Source organism: Dermacentor variabilis, chromosome 2, assembly GCF_050947875.1.
Source record: "Dermacentor variabilis isolate Ectoservices chromosome 2, ASM5094787v1, whole genome shotgun sequence".
In the NCBI taxonomy this organism is placed as follows: Eukaryota; Metazoa; Arthropoda; class Arachnida; order Ixodida; family Ixodidae; genus Dermacentor; species Dermacentor variabilis.
In genome coordinates, this window is record NC_134569.1 from 159,217,617 (window position 1) to 159,230,818 (window position 13,202).

The 13,202-nt window shown below is 42.4% G+C and overlaps 1 protein-coding gene across 2 annotated transcripts; it reads right to left on the minus strand.

Moving 5' to 3' along the window:
- Positions 1-1,881: 1,881 nt before the first annotated feature.
- Positions 1,882-11,085, minus strand: LOC142572884 (uncharacterized). 2 transcript variants are annotated; one of them, XR_012826156.1, is made up of 5 exons: positions 10,976-11,085; positions 8,564-8,710; positions 7,474-7,542; positions 6,344-6,424; positions 1,882-4,029 (listed from the first exon to the last, which is right to left on the minus strand). XR_012826156.1 is itself a non-coding variant. In XM_075682322.1 (5 exons), the coding sequence occupies exons 2-5, from the start codon at positions 8,614-8,616 to the stop codon at positions 3,674-3,676; spliced, it is 555 nt and encodes a 184-aa protein (XP_075538437.1). In that variant the 5' UTR covers positions 8,617-8,710; positions 10,976-11,085; the 3' UTR covers positions 1,882-3,673. The 2 variants fall into 2 exon arrangements, 1 of the variants encoding a protein (XP_075538437.1); XM_075682322.1 differs by having other exon boundaries at positions 8,568-8,710.
- Positions 11,086-13,202: the final 2,117 nt, after the last annotated feature.

Sequence of the window (13,202 nt, forward strand, 5' to 3'; positions counted from 1 at the left end):
GGACTTGCCGGCTAGTTGGTTGAGCATTTTAGAAGAAACAGCGCAACACAAGGACGACGCAAAAACATGCCACACCACGAAGCGCTGGTGTGGTTGATGCTTATTTTCGTCCTTGTGTTTGCGCTGTTTCTTCTTCCACGATACACGCACACCACAGGTACGCGAAAGTTTAGGAGCATAAGTGGTTAACTCTGTTTTCCCCGTTTTCTCTCGGTGTCAATGGCACAGTGCGTTGCCCGGAATTGTGCACGCTTACCCCCATATGCAGAAATGCATCATAACTTGAAGCCCATGCTTGACTTGATCTAAACGACGCAAGTCGTGAACGCACCAAAAGAAAGGCAGTGAGCGTCTTGGGGGACGTTCGCACCAGGCGTCGTTTATATCAAGTCAAGCATGAGCTTTGTATTAAGATACATTTCTGAATACGGGGGCTAGACATCTGCTTCTTCCAGAAAATGTCGAAGAAACGCCCTCCAAAACCAGGCACATTCGTAAACTTAACTAGGCAATACGAAGCTCCATAGAAAAAAAGAAGAGTGGTATTAAAAGCTTTCAGTATTTTTCTTTACTCCAAAATAGTTGCGCTCTCGTGGCTTCACTGTACAGAGATAGTGCAGCGTTAGCTAGAAAGCATGAATTTCCTAACTCCATGCCAAAATAAGCTTGTAAAATTATTTGGGTGCTAGAATCCAGGGTTTGTAGCGATCCTTGAAAATCCTTTATTTCTAAAATGCCATTTTCAAGGCATTGAAAACCCTTAAATTTTTAGAAGTACTGGAAAGTCCTTAAACTTGTACACTTGGCTAGACTTAGCAGACATTGCCAAGCGCTTTTTTTCCCTTCTGTGACACTCTTTCGCATGTCACAGAAAATTGTCTCTGGAGGTAATAGAAGGAAAGCGACATCCTTAAAGTTGAAATTACAAAGGAGCTGCAGATACCAGTTTTATGCACATGGAACCGGCGACAAATGTGCTTGGAGGAGCAGAAGCAGGAAGCTCAACAGTTGAGGCATTCGAAGAGAAGCCGTGAAGAGTAAATTGAGAGCGACAGACACAATAAAAAGAAATTAGAAATGACTATTGCTTACTTGATGGTGAAAAAAGCTGAGGCAACAGATGACATCACATACACTGTCAAACCAAACAGTATTCAAAAACTGCAAATGTTGCAGGTCCAAGTAGTTAATTGTGCTATTGCAGAAAAACTGAGCGCTTTCTTGAAATGCTTCCTTGTGTGCATTTAGTGGTGGGCGGTGAAAGGCAAATTAGCAGTCTTTCAAATGTTTGAAATCACTGAAATGCGATTTGTTTTGTTTTCTTTTGTTTGCATTAAAGTTAACGGTGTTCTTGAACAAGTTATTGCCTGTCCAAACTACTACACACATTGCACGAGGTCCTTGAAGTTACTGTCGGGGCCTCGAAAGTCCTTGAAAACCATCGAATTTTTTTCTTCAATATTGCTACGAACCCAGTAGAACAACTGTCATGGAGTAAAAACCTTGGCTGAACAGAGGCTTATACGCAGAGCACAGGAAGACTAAAAATGCAGTAGTAGGCATGGAGGGCCCTGAAAAAAATGTGCCACATCCGCTCGTCTGCCTTATGTTTCTGCACCGACTGTCGCATTTTTAATAGAAGTGCACTTTCTGTTCTACTCCAATAAACGCAACATTACGAACTCCAGTGTGGGGCAGTCCTTCAGCCAGTGCAGAAATTTTTCTGTACATCCGAGTCAGCTCTGTCATTTTTCCAGCATTGTAGTACAATATTTGTTAAACTGGTTTAGCAGAATATGAGCAGTATACTCTTAAATTAGCTGTTTATTTGTATGCACAAGTTCAGGTCCTCAGTTTGGTTGCATGACAAATTGCCATACCTCAATAGATACAAGAAACAATTTTATTAGTTTAATAAAATCCAAACAGTAATAATCCCAACAATATAATGACATACATTTCTTTTGGTACGCATACAGCCCATGTCTTGGCAGTGTATAAATTCAACTATACACCGCAAGTACTGTGTCCTGACCACTATTATTCACATGTGTAAAACCATCACAGCAATTCAACAAATATCACAGTAATTAGTGACATACACTTTGTAACTGCTTTACATGAGCATAATGTATACAAATGGTCCCTGTGTACCTACACATGACTAGTGCCACCCGAGTACTATTACTCACAGGTGTAAAACCAACAAAGCAGTTCTTTAAAAAATGTCACAGCGCTTAGTGACGTACATGCTGTAACTCCCTTGTAGAAACTTAATACAAACACGTGAGGACACAGAAAGCTAGCAGTGGGCATACATGGGAATACCACCGCCTCAATACTAATTCACAAGTGTAAAACAAACCAAGCAGTTCTTTAAAGAATATCACAGTGCTTAGTGACATACATTTTCTAACTAGCTTATATAAGCTTTATACAAACATGAGAACATACACAAAGCTAGCGGTGCACCCGCATAGAAGTGCGGCCATCTGAACACGATTATTTGCAAGTGTAAGCTCAACAGAACAGTTCGTTATAGTGACGCACATTTTGTAACTGCCTTATACAAGCTTAGTGCAAGCACAAGAATGCAGAAAAATATAAATTAAAAACTTGCTCTATGCATACACAAATAGATCAACACAAATGGTAAACACCGCTTTGAAGACAAATGTGACTGTGCCGTGCCGGTTGAAATTGCCTCCCACAAAAGTATTGAGCAATGCTTAAACTGCAGGCAATAAAGTGCTGAAAGACTGCGTCTCTAACGTAACTATTTTAATTCAAATTTCTTGAATATAGGGCTCGCTTGCAGATAAGGCATCTGATCCAACTGACCTGATTTTACACCTGCTACATGCATACAATGCACTCAGATATAAATGGTAATAATAATTATAAAAGGCATTTAAAAACTTGATAGTATGAGGAAGATGCATGACTAGAAATGTTCTGTCCCCCTCGTACTTGTTAAAAAGGTTTAAGTATGACACATGTTCTTTTTTTCCTCAATTTTTGCATTAATGGACAGCCGGGAACCTCGAACAGACACAAAAAAAAGATACTGCTATGTTAATAGTGTTATGAATAATTTTTTGTGAAAGCTTTTTTACAGACAAGTTGCAGTCTCGTTTCTGGAGGTTGAGCTGTATCTTGCAAAATAACTTGAAAAGTGGTCACATGGGAGCATGACACTATATCATAATGTTAGTTTCAGTTGACTCTCTTGCCCTACAAGTCGCTGCTCACTGTGGCCAGTGATGCAACAGCAGTGTCTGTGTGATTTTCATCACACTTCTGTCCTATGCCATTCTTACCAGAGTTGGCGGCACATTAGATACCCAAATTTCGATAGTGTTGCTTTCTCAGGTGGTTGCTTTTGATTTGCTCAATATCAGTTGGCACTTCAGCTGCATCAAACTTCTTTTTTACCTATACAACAACAACATCAACAACAATCTTATGACACCTGTGTTGTCCTTCTAGTTGCCTACAAAGACCAGTCAATCTAGCAACAACACTGACAGTCTCTACTATCTTGAAATGGGGGAGAGGTGTGTCCCACCATTTGTTCCACATTGTTGTCGCTATGTGGGCTGGCTGGGGAGGCAACAACTGTAATGTTTGCATTTGCATATATTAAAGTGATGCTTGTACTGTGTTATAACACCTAACTTAGTCTTGCACTTGCTGCACAATAACACTGGTTCACAGTCGTGGTGAAAAGCTTTTGTATGTTGAGCAAATGAGTTGTATCCACTACAAGAAAAGTCAGTGATAGCACACATGTTGCTCTACCAGGCCTGGTGTGGTTCCTTCTGACACTGCTGCTGATGCTGACGTGCTGCTGCTTGCCTCGTACACTGTCGCAACTGCAGTAGACGTGGCAGTCTCTGTATCTATTGCTGCCGTGTAATCTGTCATGGTAACTTCCAAGTGGTACCGGGCTCACTTCTGCAACAGAGATGTTGTTTGCCCCTTGAGGGCTCTCATGATCAGGGCCAATAATTTCGTAGGCATTGTCTCCTGCATCGAAGAACCAATAAGAACAGCATGAATTAATAAACATAGCTCTAAAAAGTACGGACATCAAGACTTAACCACAAGCTTTGCACACAAGTGACCGGGCTTAATGAATAATACTTGCAGGAGGAGTTACAATTGTTTGTGTATATTACAGCAAAGCCTCATCAGAAGATATTCAAGAGGCACGGGAAACATGTCTCTCGAAACCAAAAATTTTGAGACACTGACGAGCCAGACTAGATCACTTTATTATGCATCATCACTAAAGTATGTTTTGATATATCTGAAGGAATAAATGCTCAGGGTGGCTTAAAGGGCCCCTAAACCACTTCTCGACATTTTTTGAACATTTCAAGTAAACACGCTTATCGAAATCAGAATGCCGTCACGATCGACGAAGCCAAATGCCAGAGTGCGTAGCACTGCCGGAGCACCACAATATGAAGAAAATGACTCCGTGCGCCTCTCTGGACCTATCCTACACCCCCCAGTTTGTCCTGACGTCACCAGGCTGTCTCTGATGATGTCACCAGTTTCCGGTGCTGTCGATTGGTCGAACGAAAGTGTACGACTGCCGGCAAGGCCTGCAAGCAAATACACACACTCCTTCTTCCTCGTCGTGTTGTGCGCGATGCCATTGTGGGCAGCCAATGGGGGCAAAGAACAGAAACGCCAACAGAAGGGTCTCCCTACGAGGCTCTTCAACACGAGTCACCATATAGTTCCGTTGTATTAGCGCCACCCCTCGCAGGACGACGGGCCAGCGCGGCAGCAACAGAGCTCGTTGGTGTTGGCCTGTCCCGTAACATTTGGAGGTGTACTAGGCAAGGAAAAGACGATACTGTCCATATGGCGTGTACCAGATGAAAGAGTAAAATGAGTGGGGACTACTTTTCGATAATCAAACACACGTAGCTCCACTAATACTGTACCGTTTCGAAAAATTCTCGTGGCTACCTGTTCATTGCCTTATTGTGTAGAACTGCAACACCGCAACTAAATTTCAACCTCGGTAGTTCAGGGGCCCTTTAAAGAAGACATTCACAGCTTTTTAGTGACTGTAGATCGTGTTAGCTTCCTTCCCAACTTCTGGAATTTAAACACTTCACTTTGCAAGCCTTGTTGCTTGCAGTACCTTTGAGGTGCTCTTAGACGCTCGTCAGCTTCAACTGCCGACACTTTCTGCCCTGCACTGTCCTCGTTGCCCTCCTTTTCTGGTTCATGCTAAAAGAGACATGCGCGATTGACTTGTGTAAGGATTGCGTGATCTTTACGCCCTTCGGAGCACACAAGGTGCACAAAGTGAATGTGTCTGGGTTGTGTCCCTTCGAAGTAGTGAATACTTAAAAAGTCATCCTTAGTAACAAAGGTGTCTCTTGTATACAGTATTGTTAACGTGGCAAACATCGGAAAACCAACCAAACCATTTTCAGATGTCTCTTACAACCAAGTGCATCTTGTAATGAGATTCTACTGTACTGAATATTTTTCAACTATGGATCATCTGCATGTACATATAGTCACAAAGACATGTTGTGTGGAATGGCGTATCAGGAAACAGTTCGTACTCTTACTTTTTGTCCCTAACATAAGCAGCTGATAACAATATGATAAAAAAGCAGGCAATGAGGCTAGAACGGAACATAATCCTTCAGCTCTAAACAGTTTTTTGGGCCCACATCATTCCCTCATATAACATAAGGAAACAACTTGATTGCAGTAATGGCTGCATGTGATCTGAGTTGATTGAAACAAACTATACCTAAGGTTGTCCTGTATGTAATTTTATCAGAGTGCTTTTTAGATGTCCTGCTGGTGATCCTGGCTGCGCGATGCTTCTCATGCTTTTTGGCACGATTCCTTTTTTTCCACTCCACTTTTTTTTCAGATTTTCTCCCCTTTCCCTTCCCCCTTGTGTAAAATAGCACACTTGAAATATCAAATCTGTTGAACTAACGTGTGTATCAAACCTGTTAACATGTGTGCTTCTCTGTGGTCTGTGTTGTATTTTTGCGCTGCACAATTCAATTCAAGATGAAAGATGGAACGTCCCTGCCTTTAGTTTAATTGTGTGTGTGTGTGCGTGTATATGTCTCTCTAATGTTTTGAAATATATGTACATTCAGGAGTGCCTGCATGCCCTTCTCTCCTGCTCCAGTGACGAAAAGGAGAGCCTGTTTATGTACCATAGTAAAAAATTCAAAGGTTTTCGCTGTGCCCATTACATCCCTTATCATATGGATCTGTCACAATACAGAGTAGCAGTGGTCCATAATACTAGCCCATCCCAACATAATTATAAATTAACACATACCGACATGCTGCGAAACAGCTGTTGCAAAGCCGCTGGTGAAGGCAATTTCCGCAGCACTGCAGTGGTACAGCCGAGTTCCACCTGTATAGTGACAAATCCATATGCGTGTTAGCAACTCAGTAGTTGCTGATGGTTTCATAAGCTTTACACTACACAATAAAGTAATCTAGACAACTTTGTTGGAACAAATGCACATAATTAGGACACCACTTAAACACTAACACGATTAATTGCCCCAAATCTCTCACTCACTAAGGGATAATACTACTGAAACATCGGTGGAGAGCTCAGATTAACACAGCCCATAAAGGACAAGCGTTCTTTGAGGAAAACAGCTATAAGCGGTTAGTTTTCTTGATCATTTTATGTGGTAGCTTTGATTTAAATGTCATGCAGTACTATAAAATACGAAGTGCCGCATTTCCAGCAGCAGAAGGCGTCGTCAGGCTCATGGTACAACAGATTTTTGCACTGTTTGTCAGTGAGCCGACACATACGAAGAAAACCGAATTCACACATACATATACAGTGTCAAGTGCACTTCTCCTTCTGAAAACGCAGCCACCAGTTCCAATGTTGCTGAAAGGAAAGGTTATCTAAAGTGCGAGACTGCATGGAACTGCCACTTATGACTAAATGTATGGTCTGCTGATTGCAGAGGTAGTCACATGCTATTTCTAGTCTCTTTTAGAAGCATTACTAAAGAATAAATTAAAATCTATTCATAAGTCACGAATTTCATGCATCCACAGTTTGGCTTAATAACCTGTGAGAAAAAGACGTTTACCTGGAATAGCAACCTTTTTTCCTGCTGCAAAACTTTCCTTCGAATTAATGAAATAACTTTACAGCGTCATAATGCGTGTCTCGCAACTACTTGCCGGCAGTGGCGAGTTAGTGTTTATATCCGACTCATTGGGCGACAATACTGCCAAACACAAATGCTTCACGAACACGAGAACACATCCCTCGCAGAGAATAGCAACCATATATGCCTCTGTGAGACATGATCGCACCTTTGTGGTCAAAATGTACATTAGAACGACATCACCATCTCATTAAAAAAGAAAGCCTCCGTACAAGGCAGCCGCCAACTGCATAATGTGAAATTGCAACTGATGTCCACTTACTGTTAGCCTGTGTTTGAGTCACTTTTGGCAGTTGACTGGGTGCTGAGAAATGCACGTCCTGGGTTGTCCCTGCAAAACATACAGGGTTATGTCAAATGTTGAAAATATATATATGCCGGCATTTCATCAGTCGCAAAACAAACGAGTAAACTAATAAACAATTTTAATGTAAACAGAGTACACATCATAAGATAGGCTGTCAACTGTTAATGCATTACGCAAAAAACCTGATGCATAGGAACGACTATATGTATACACACGAAACTGACACACAATTTAATTCGCTCTAGGTTTTTCCGTGCAGTATATTCAAATTATTGTCTCGTGGTTAGAGCAAAATTAGTGTAAATTACGAACTAAATTATCTACCCTGGAAACTTTTCTTCAATATGCACCTGTGCGTGTGTGTAAATTACGAACTAAATTATCTACCCTGGAAACTTTTCTTCAATATGCACCTGTGCGCGCTTCGAACGAGTAGCGTTGTAAAATTTACGTACATGGCATTTAACATAGCTGCTGAACACGGATTTCCTTTGTCCTGTGTCGTGTACAGTGAGCTACATATATCTGCCCCCCCCCTTTTTTGTACTAGCCATACTGCGTGCCACTGCACCTATACGCAGGTCAATAAACCTCACGACACAGAAATAAAAAAAGCGCCAATCACCCATGCCTGCATGTTGTAGTGGGCCTAACCTATCCAAGCATGGGCTGTTGCTTTCTATAGTAAACACAGGCACCGTGCTCATTGCAAGTATGTATCATGTCGCTAAGCAAATATGCAATTTCATTGTACCACTATTTTTTTATCACATGGATATATCTGTTGAGAGGCAAGACAAAAAGCAGTCACTTCTCAGAACTAATCAGCTTTCTTAAAACACATTTTTAACTTTTCAATGACACTTGCTGCTATGTGTTTGTCTCCAGAGAGCATACTTGATTTGACTTTCCAATCAGAGACATTACATAAATATACCATGTTAAGATGACTGCCTGGAGCACGTGAGAATTTTCATCTTCGTGTAACGTACTGTATCTTGATTTTTGTTGACATTTGGTCAAATGGTACACCCAATATACCCACATACTAGTTTTCTTGTCCAAATAACATGCCAATGTATTTTGATTTTTTGGCATTGGCTCCTCTGCACTACGTGAAGTCGCGCTGCACTGGCTCTTTCACATCCTCGTGTCCTTGCAGCTGCCTTCTTGCGTTATATAAAGCGGGTGCCTGAAAAATATCGTATGCAAAAGTCAACACAAGGGCATGGTGCAACACAACATCAAGACAGTCAAGGCCATGGCAATAAAAAAGTCTTAGCTCTTAGTCTTCCTAGTGAAATGCATGCAAAACATCCAAATGACTGCAACAGTCAACTGCTAAACTAACTTCAATTTTTAGATTTAAGCAAAAAAACAAATAAACCACAGTTCATCCTTGTTTTTCATGAATGTTAGAATACTTCTGCTAATGAATAGAATATTGGTCATTTTCAGACGTCATAGGTCTGTCATGAGTCTGGTGTATCGCAAACACCACTTGTGACACATCCTAAGCACGTGCCCAGTGTGCCCCTCCCCCCGCACCATCCCTGGTTGTGCCACTGCTGAAGCCATAATTTGAGGATTATAGCTGCAAACATGATGCTCAGTAGGGATGAAAATATTGTCCTTCAGCTCAATGGATATATAGATGTGCCTATAAAAAAGGGCAACAAGGCTTGTTATGGCAAGCTTACCCACATTTCAATAATAACAAGTTCACTGCGGCCTGCATCTAAGCTTACTAAAAGGCATGAACTTATTTTCATGCATGAGGTGCGCAGTGGAGTTTTTGACAGACCCGACTACTGCTGCAGTTTGAAATCTAGCATTTTAGATTCTTGTAGGCATGTAAAAGTTGCAGTTAAACCGCAGTTATTAGTTTATTACACCAACCTATTGTTCTGTGTACGACAGACTGGTAACACGGAATTAAAGCAACATTTTATTTTGATATTTTATTTCTCTACTAAAAATATTCAAGCGATAAACACATCTTGATCTGCCATGCTATAGCAAAATGCACACATTACGCTTGTAACCCCCAGAGGAAGGCTGATTTAGCTGTTCATATGACATAACTCTGACACGCCAACTCATATTAGCAAATGCACAGGCATGTCCAAAACAATAAGCGTATGCAAAGCGCCCCTGCAATTGTTTTTCCACACAGCAGCCGTTATATTCGATGCCGATGCGTAACTAGCTGCTCGACAATTCACCGAGTTCGTAGACATAAGCATTCTTTCAGTTTGGCACCGTGCACGAAAACCGCAACAGGAGACAAAACCAGACCTATAATCACACCATTTCAACATGAGCAAAAACAGTTCAGTCTTAGGGATAAACACTGTGAGAGCGATTTAGTGCGCGACGGCGACGAGCGACAGCTTCGAGCGACAAAACGGGCCGTCGCTTGAACAGATGGCTCGGTTCTGGAAATCTAGAAATCGTCGCTCGTCGCCCAGAAGTGCTATGAACGACTAGCCAATAGCGCGAAGCCGGAACTGGATTTACATACATCGCTCAAATACTACCGATTGTCGCGCGGAACGAGCAAATGATTCAATTTTTAAACGTGCAAGCATAAGAACGTACTGCAAGACCTCCGGAAATATTTTATGCTACTTTTTATAGTAAAATACATCAACGTAAATTACTAAAACACGCGTCACGCGTGACTGCAGCCGTCATGCCGGCAACACCGGGGAGGCGTCGCTCAAAATCGTCGCTCGCACGGAGTACGACTTGTAGGCGACGAGCGAACGCGACAGCCATCTCCGTCGCGTCGCTTGTAGCTGCCGCGCGCAAGATCGCTTATATGGGGTTTATACTTTTTTCAGCATAAAACATGGATTCCTCATGCGTTTTCAGTAAGTTCAAGATAACGCGCCCAACTGACCTCTTGCAGCATGCAGCTGAATGCCTGCGGCAAAGTTTCTAACTAGCACTGGTGCTGCACGTAACTTCAGTGGTCGCAGATTCCCCCTGCGCGAGACACCGTCAAGCGCGTGGTTTATTTATTAAAAAGAAAGCATGCTGCCAGCAAAATGACGTTTTCTGTTATGTGATTCCTTAGTTCAACAGCGTTCCGTACACAGTAGACTGCCAAACTGAATAAATTCAAATACACAAAACGCACGCTAATCACGCTCCGCATAGGCTCGGAATCACGGGCTGGTGAACTAACCATTTTAAGCGTCCTCTCGCCTGGCGTCTTATTGAACATACCATAGTTCTGGCAGCGTTTGCGATTTTTAAAGCTCTTACGGACAACGGCAAAGTGATAAAATCACATGCAGTTATCGCGACGACTGGCTTTTTCGATTGACATCGAGAGACGCAGCGCGTAGGCCTAGTCCTTTGTCAATCGCGTCGGCTAAGCGCAGCGACGACTTCCTGGCGATAGCATGACATATACGGACAATGTGCACCTAAGTTAGAATTCACTTACCGTGGAGGATTTGCTGTTATATCCAAGGCATGACGAACGACAGTCGTGTTTTCGTGGCAACGCGAGATGGCTGACATACGATCTCCCTTGGCTGGCATTTGCTGCTGAAATGCATTGGCTGCTGCTGTGGCGGACGGTCACCTTTCTCCGGTGCTGTGTTGTTCCGCGATCTTGAGCGCGCGCGCGCGCGGTGGAGCAACTCCGAGTGAAAAAGTAGAGCGCTCGCTACGCGTTCCGTTGAACTGCGGCGGCCTGTTCTCTTAGAAGCAAAACGATGTGTTCTTTGCTCAGCGTGCATGAATGATACATTGCCATGTTCAGGGCAGCCACCTACAGTTGAAGCAGAAGATTACGCTACGTTTTGTTTTCTATTGCCGCAAGAGTCTCTCTTTTCTAATGTCGCAAGAGTCTTTTCACTCTCTCTCTCTGAAGGGGAGAGTGAAAAGCACATTTCACTCTCTCCTTGGTGACAGAGTGAACAATGCATCTCACTCTCCTCGACATTTTGCGAGAGGAAAACGACGCTTTGAAGAGTGAACCGGCAGCTTCACTCCTGCGATACCCTTCCTAGTTTTTAGAGTGTGGGTAGTTGAAGTAATGACAGATCCGGTACCATTTAGTCTTCGCCGCAGTCGATTACTGATTTTCGATCGCTGTCTACAGCACATGAGCAAATTTGGTTTTTGCTCTAGTGCTTCTGAGCTGCATTGAGTGTTTCATGGGTTCGCCTTCGGAAAGCTTCCTTGAGTCGCTGAACATGTTTGCACGAACAGTTCACCTATTAATCGTTCTAAAAAGCGCACAGTCACTTGATCATACGCTAAGGAGGATGCAGGCAAAAGCCGACGCGCTCACAAGAAATTCATTAAGTTACTTGATGTTCCCATTCGAATGTATTGTTACTTCCTATTACTTGTGTTCTCCCACCAAGGGTAGTGGGTTCGAGTGCCTTAATGAACTCTACTTCAATTGAGTGTTCTTTTATTAACTGAAAGACATAGGTCGTGGGTTCAACTCCCACTAATGGTCGCGGGTTCTGTTCACAGTAATTTTTTTACAAGTGAATCTTGGTGCTCGAGTACCCCAATTACCATCGCCCTTACTAGAAACAAAACTCCTGCGTTCGAGCACCTTACTTACCTACCTTATTCAACTGGGCCTTTACCAAGCTCACGCTGATTAACTCCGTAAGTCCTGGTTCAGAGTGTCTTAGTTACTATCAGCTAACTTCGCCTTAATGAACAGCAAATGTCGTTGGTTCGACTCCCACCAATGGTCATGGCTTTGGTGCCACTTTTTGGAGGCACACAGTTTTGGTGCCATAACGCTGGACGTCGGTTTTCTCGGCCCATGAGCCATGTAAGGCTTCCAGCTTAATAATTATGAAATGCTACAGCAGAAACAGCAGTCATTTTATGTTTGTAAGCAAGGTAAATTGTCTCTTATGGGGTTAAGTATAGAGTGCCGTCGTCTATTGCATATCGTTTTTCTTTCTGCAGCACTACAATCTTTTTCTGCATAAGAAAATTGTATGAACTTGCCGTCTCGCATGAACTCATGCATCTATAATTCTATACCTTTGATGTCCGTGTTTTGTAAAGTTTTAGGCTAAAAAAACTGCGCAATAAAAATCAATCAACTTCCTCAGGAACAGATACATCGATCAACTGTTGCTGTTGTCATCGGACTACCATACGAATACATCGACAATTAAGCCACCTCAAGCAGATGGGAAGTTATTTTTTGTGTGTAATTGAAATATGCAGAAATATTACGGTAAATCGCAACGAAAGTGGAGAAAAATATAACTTGCCGCCATGTGAGGGCACAGCCCAAATCTTCCTCATTACGCGTGCGGTTAGGTTGAACATAACTATTACCTTCACCTATGCTTCCTCTGTCTGCATTGTCTGTTTGTTCGCATGGTTGCGGCTAAAAAGTATATTGCGCCTTTCGAATCCTTTTTGCTCGTTGACAAAAAAAGATAATTCGGTTTTCCCTATTTATGATTTGCAGCTGAGTCTGGTTGAACTTTCATTTCAAAAGGAAAGAAGTCAAGTTCTTCGCATTATAGGAATCTTAAGTTTGTTGAAACTGGAACCGTGCAAACACTGGGGTTTGTTATTATAGATAATGTCCAAAAGAGTACAAGTAGGCATCAAGTTACCCACTAGACTTTTAGAAGAGAAAATCACATGGTGCTGCTTGTTATCACGTGTTGCCCATC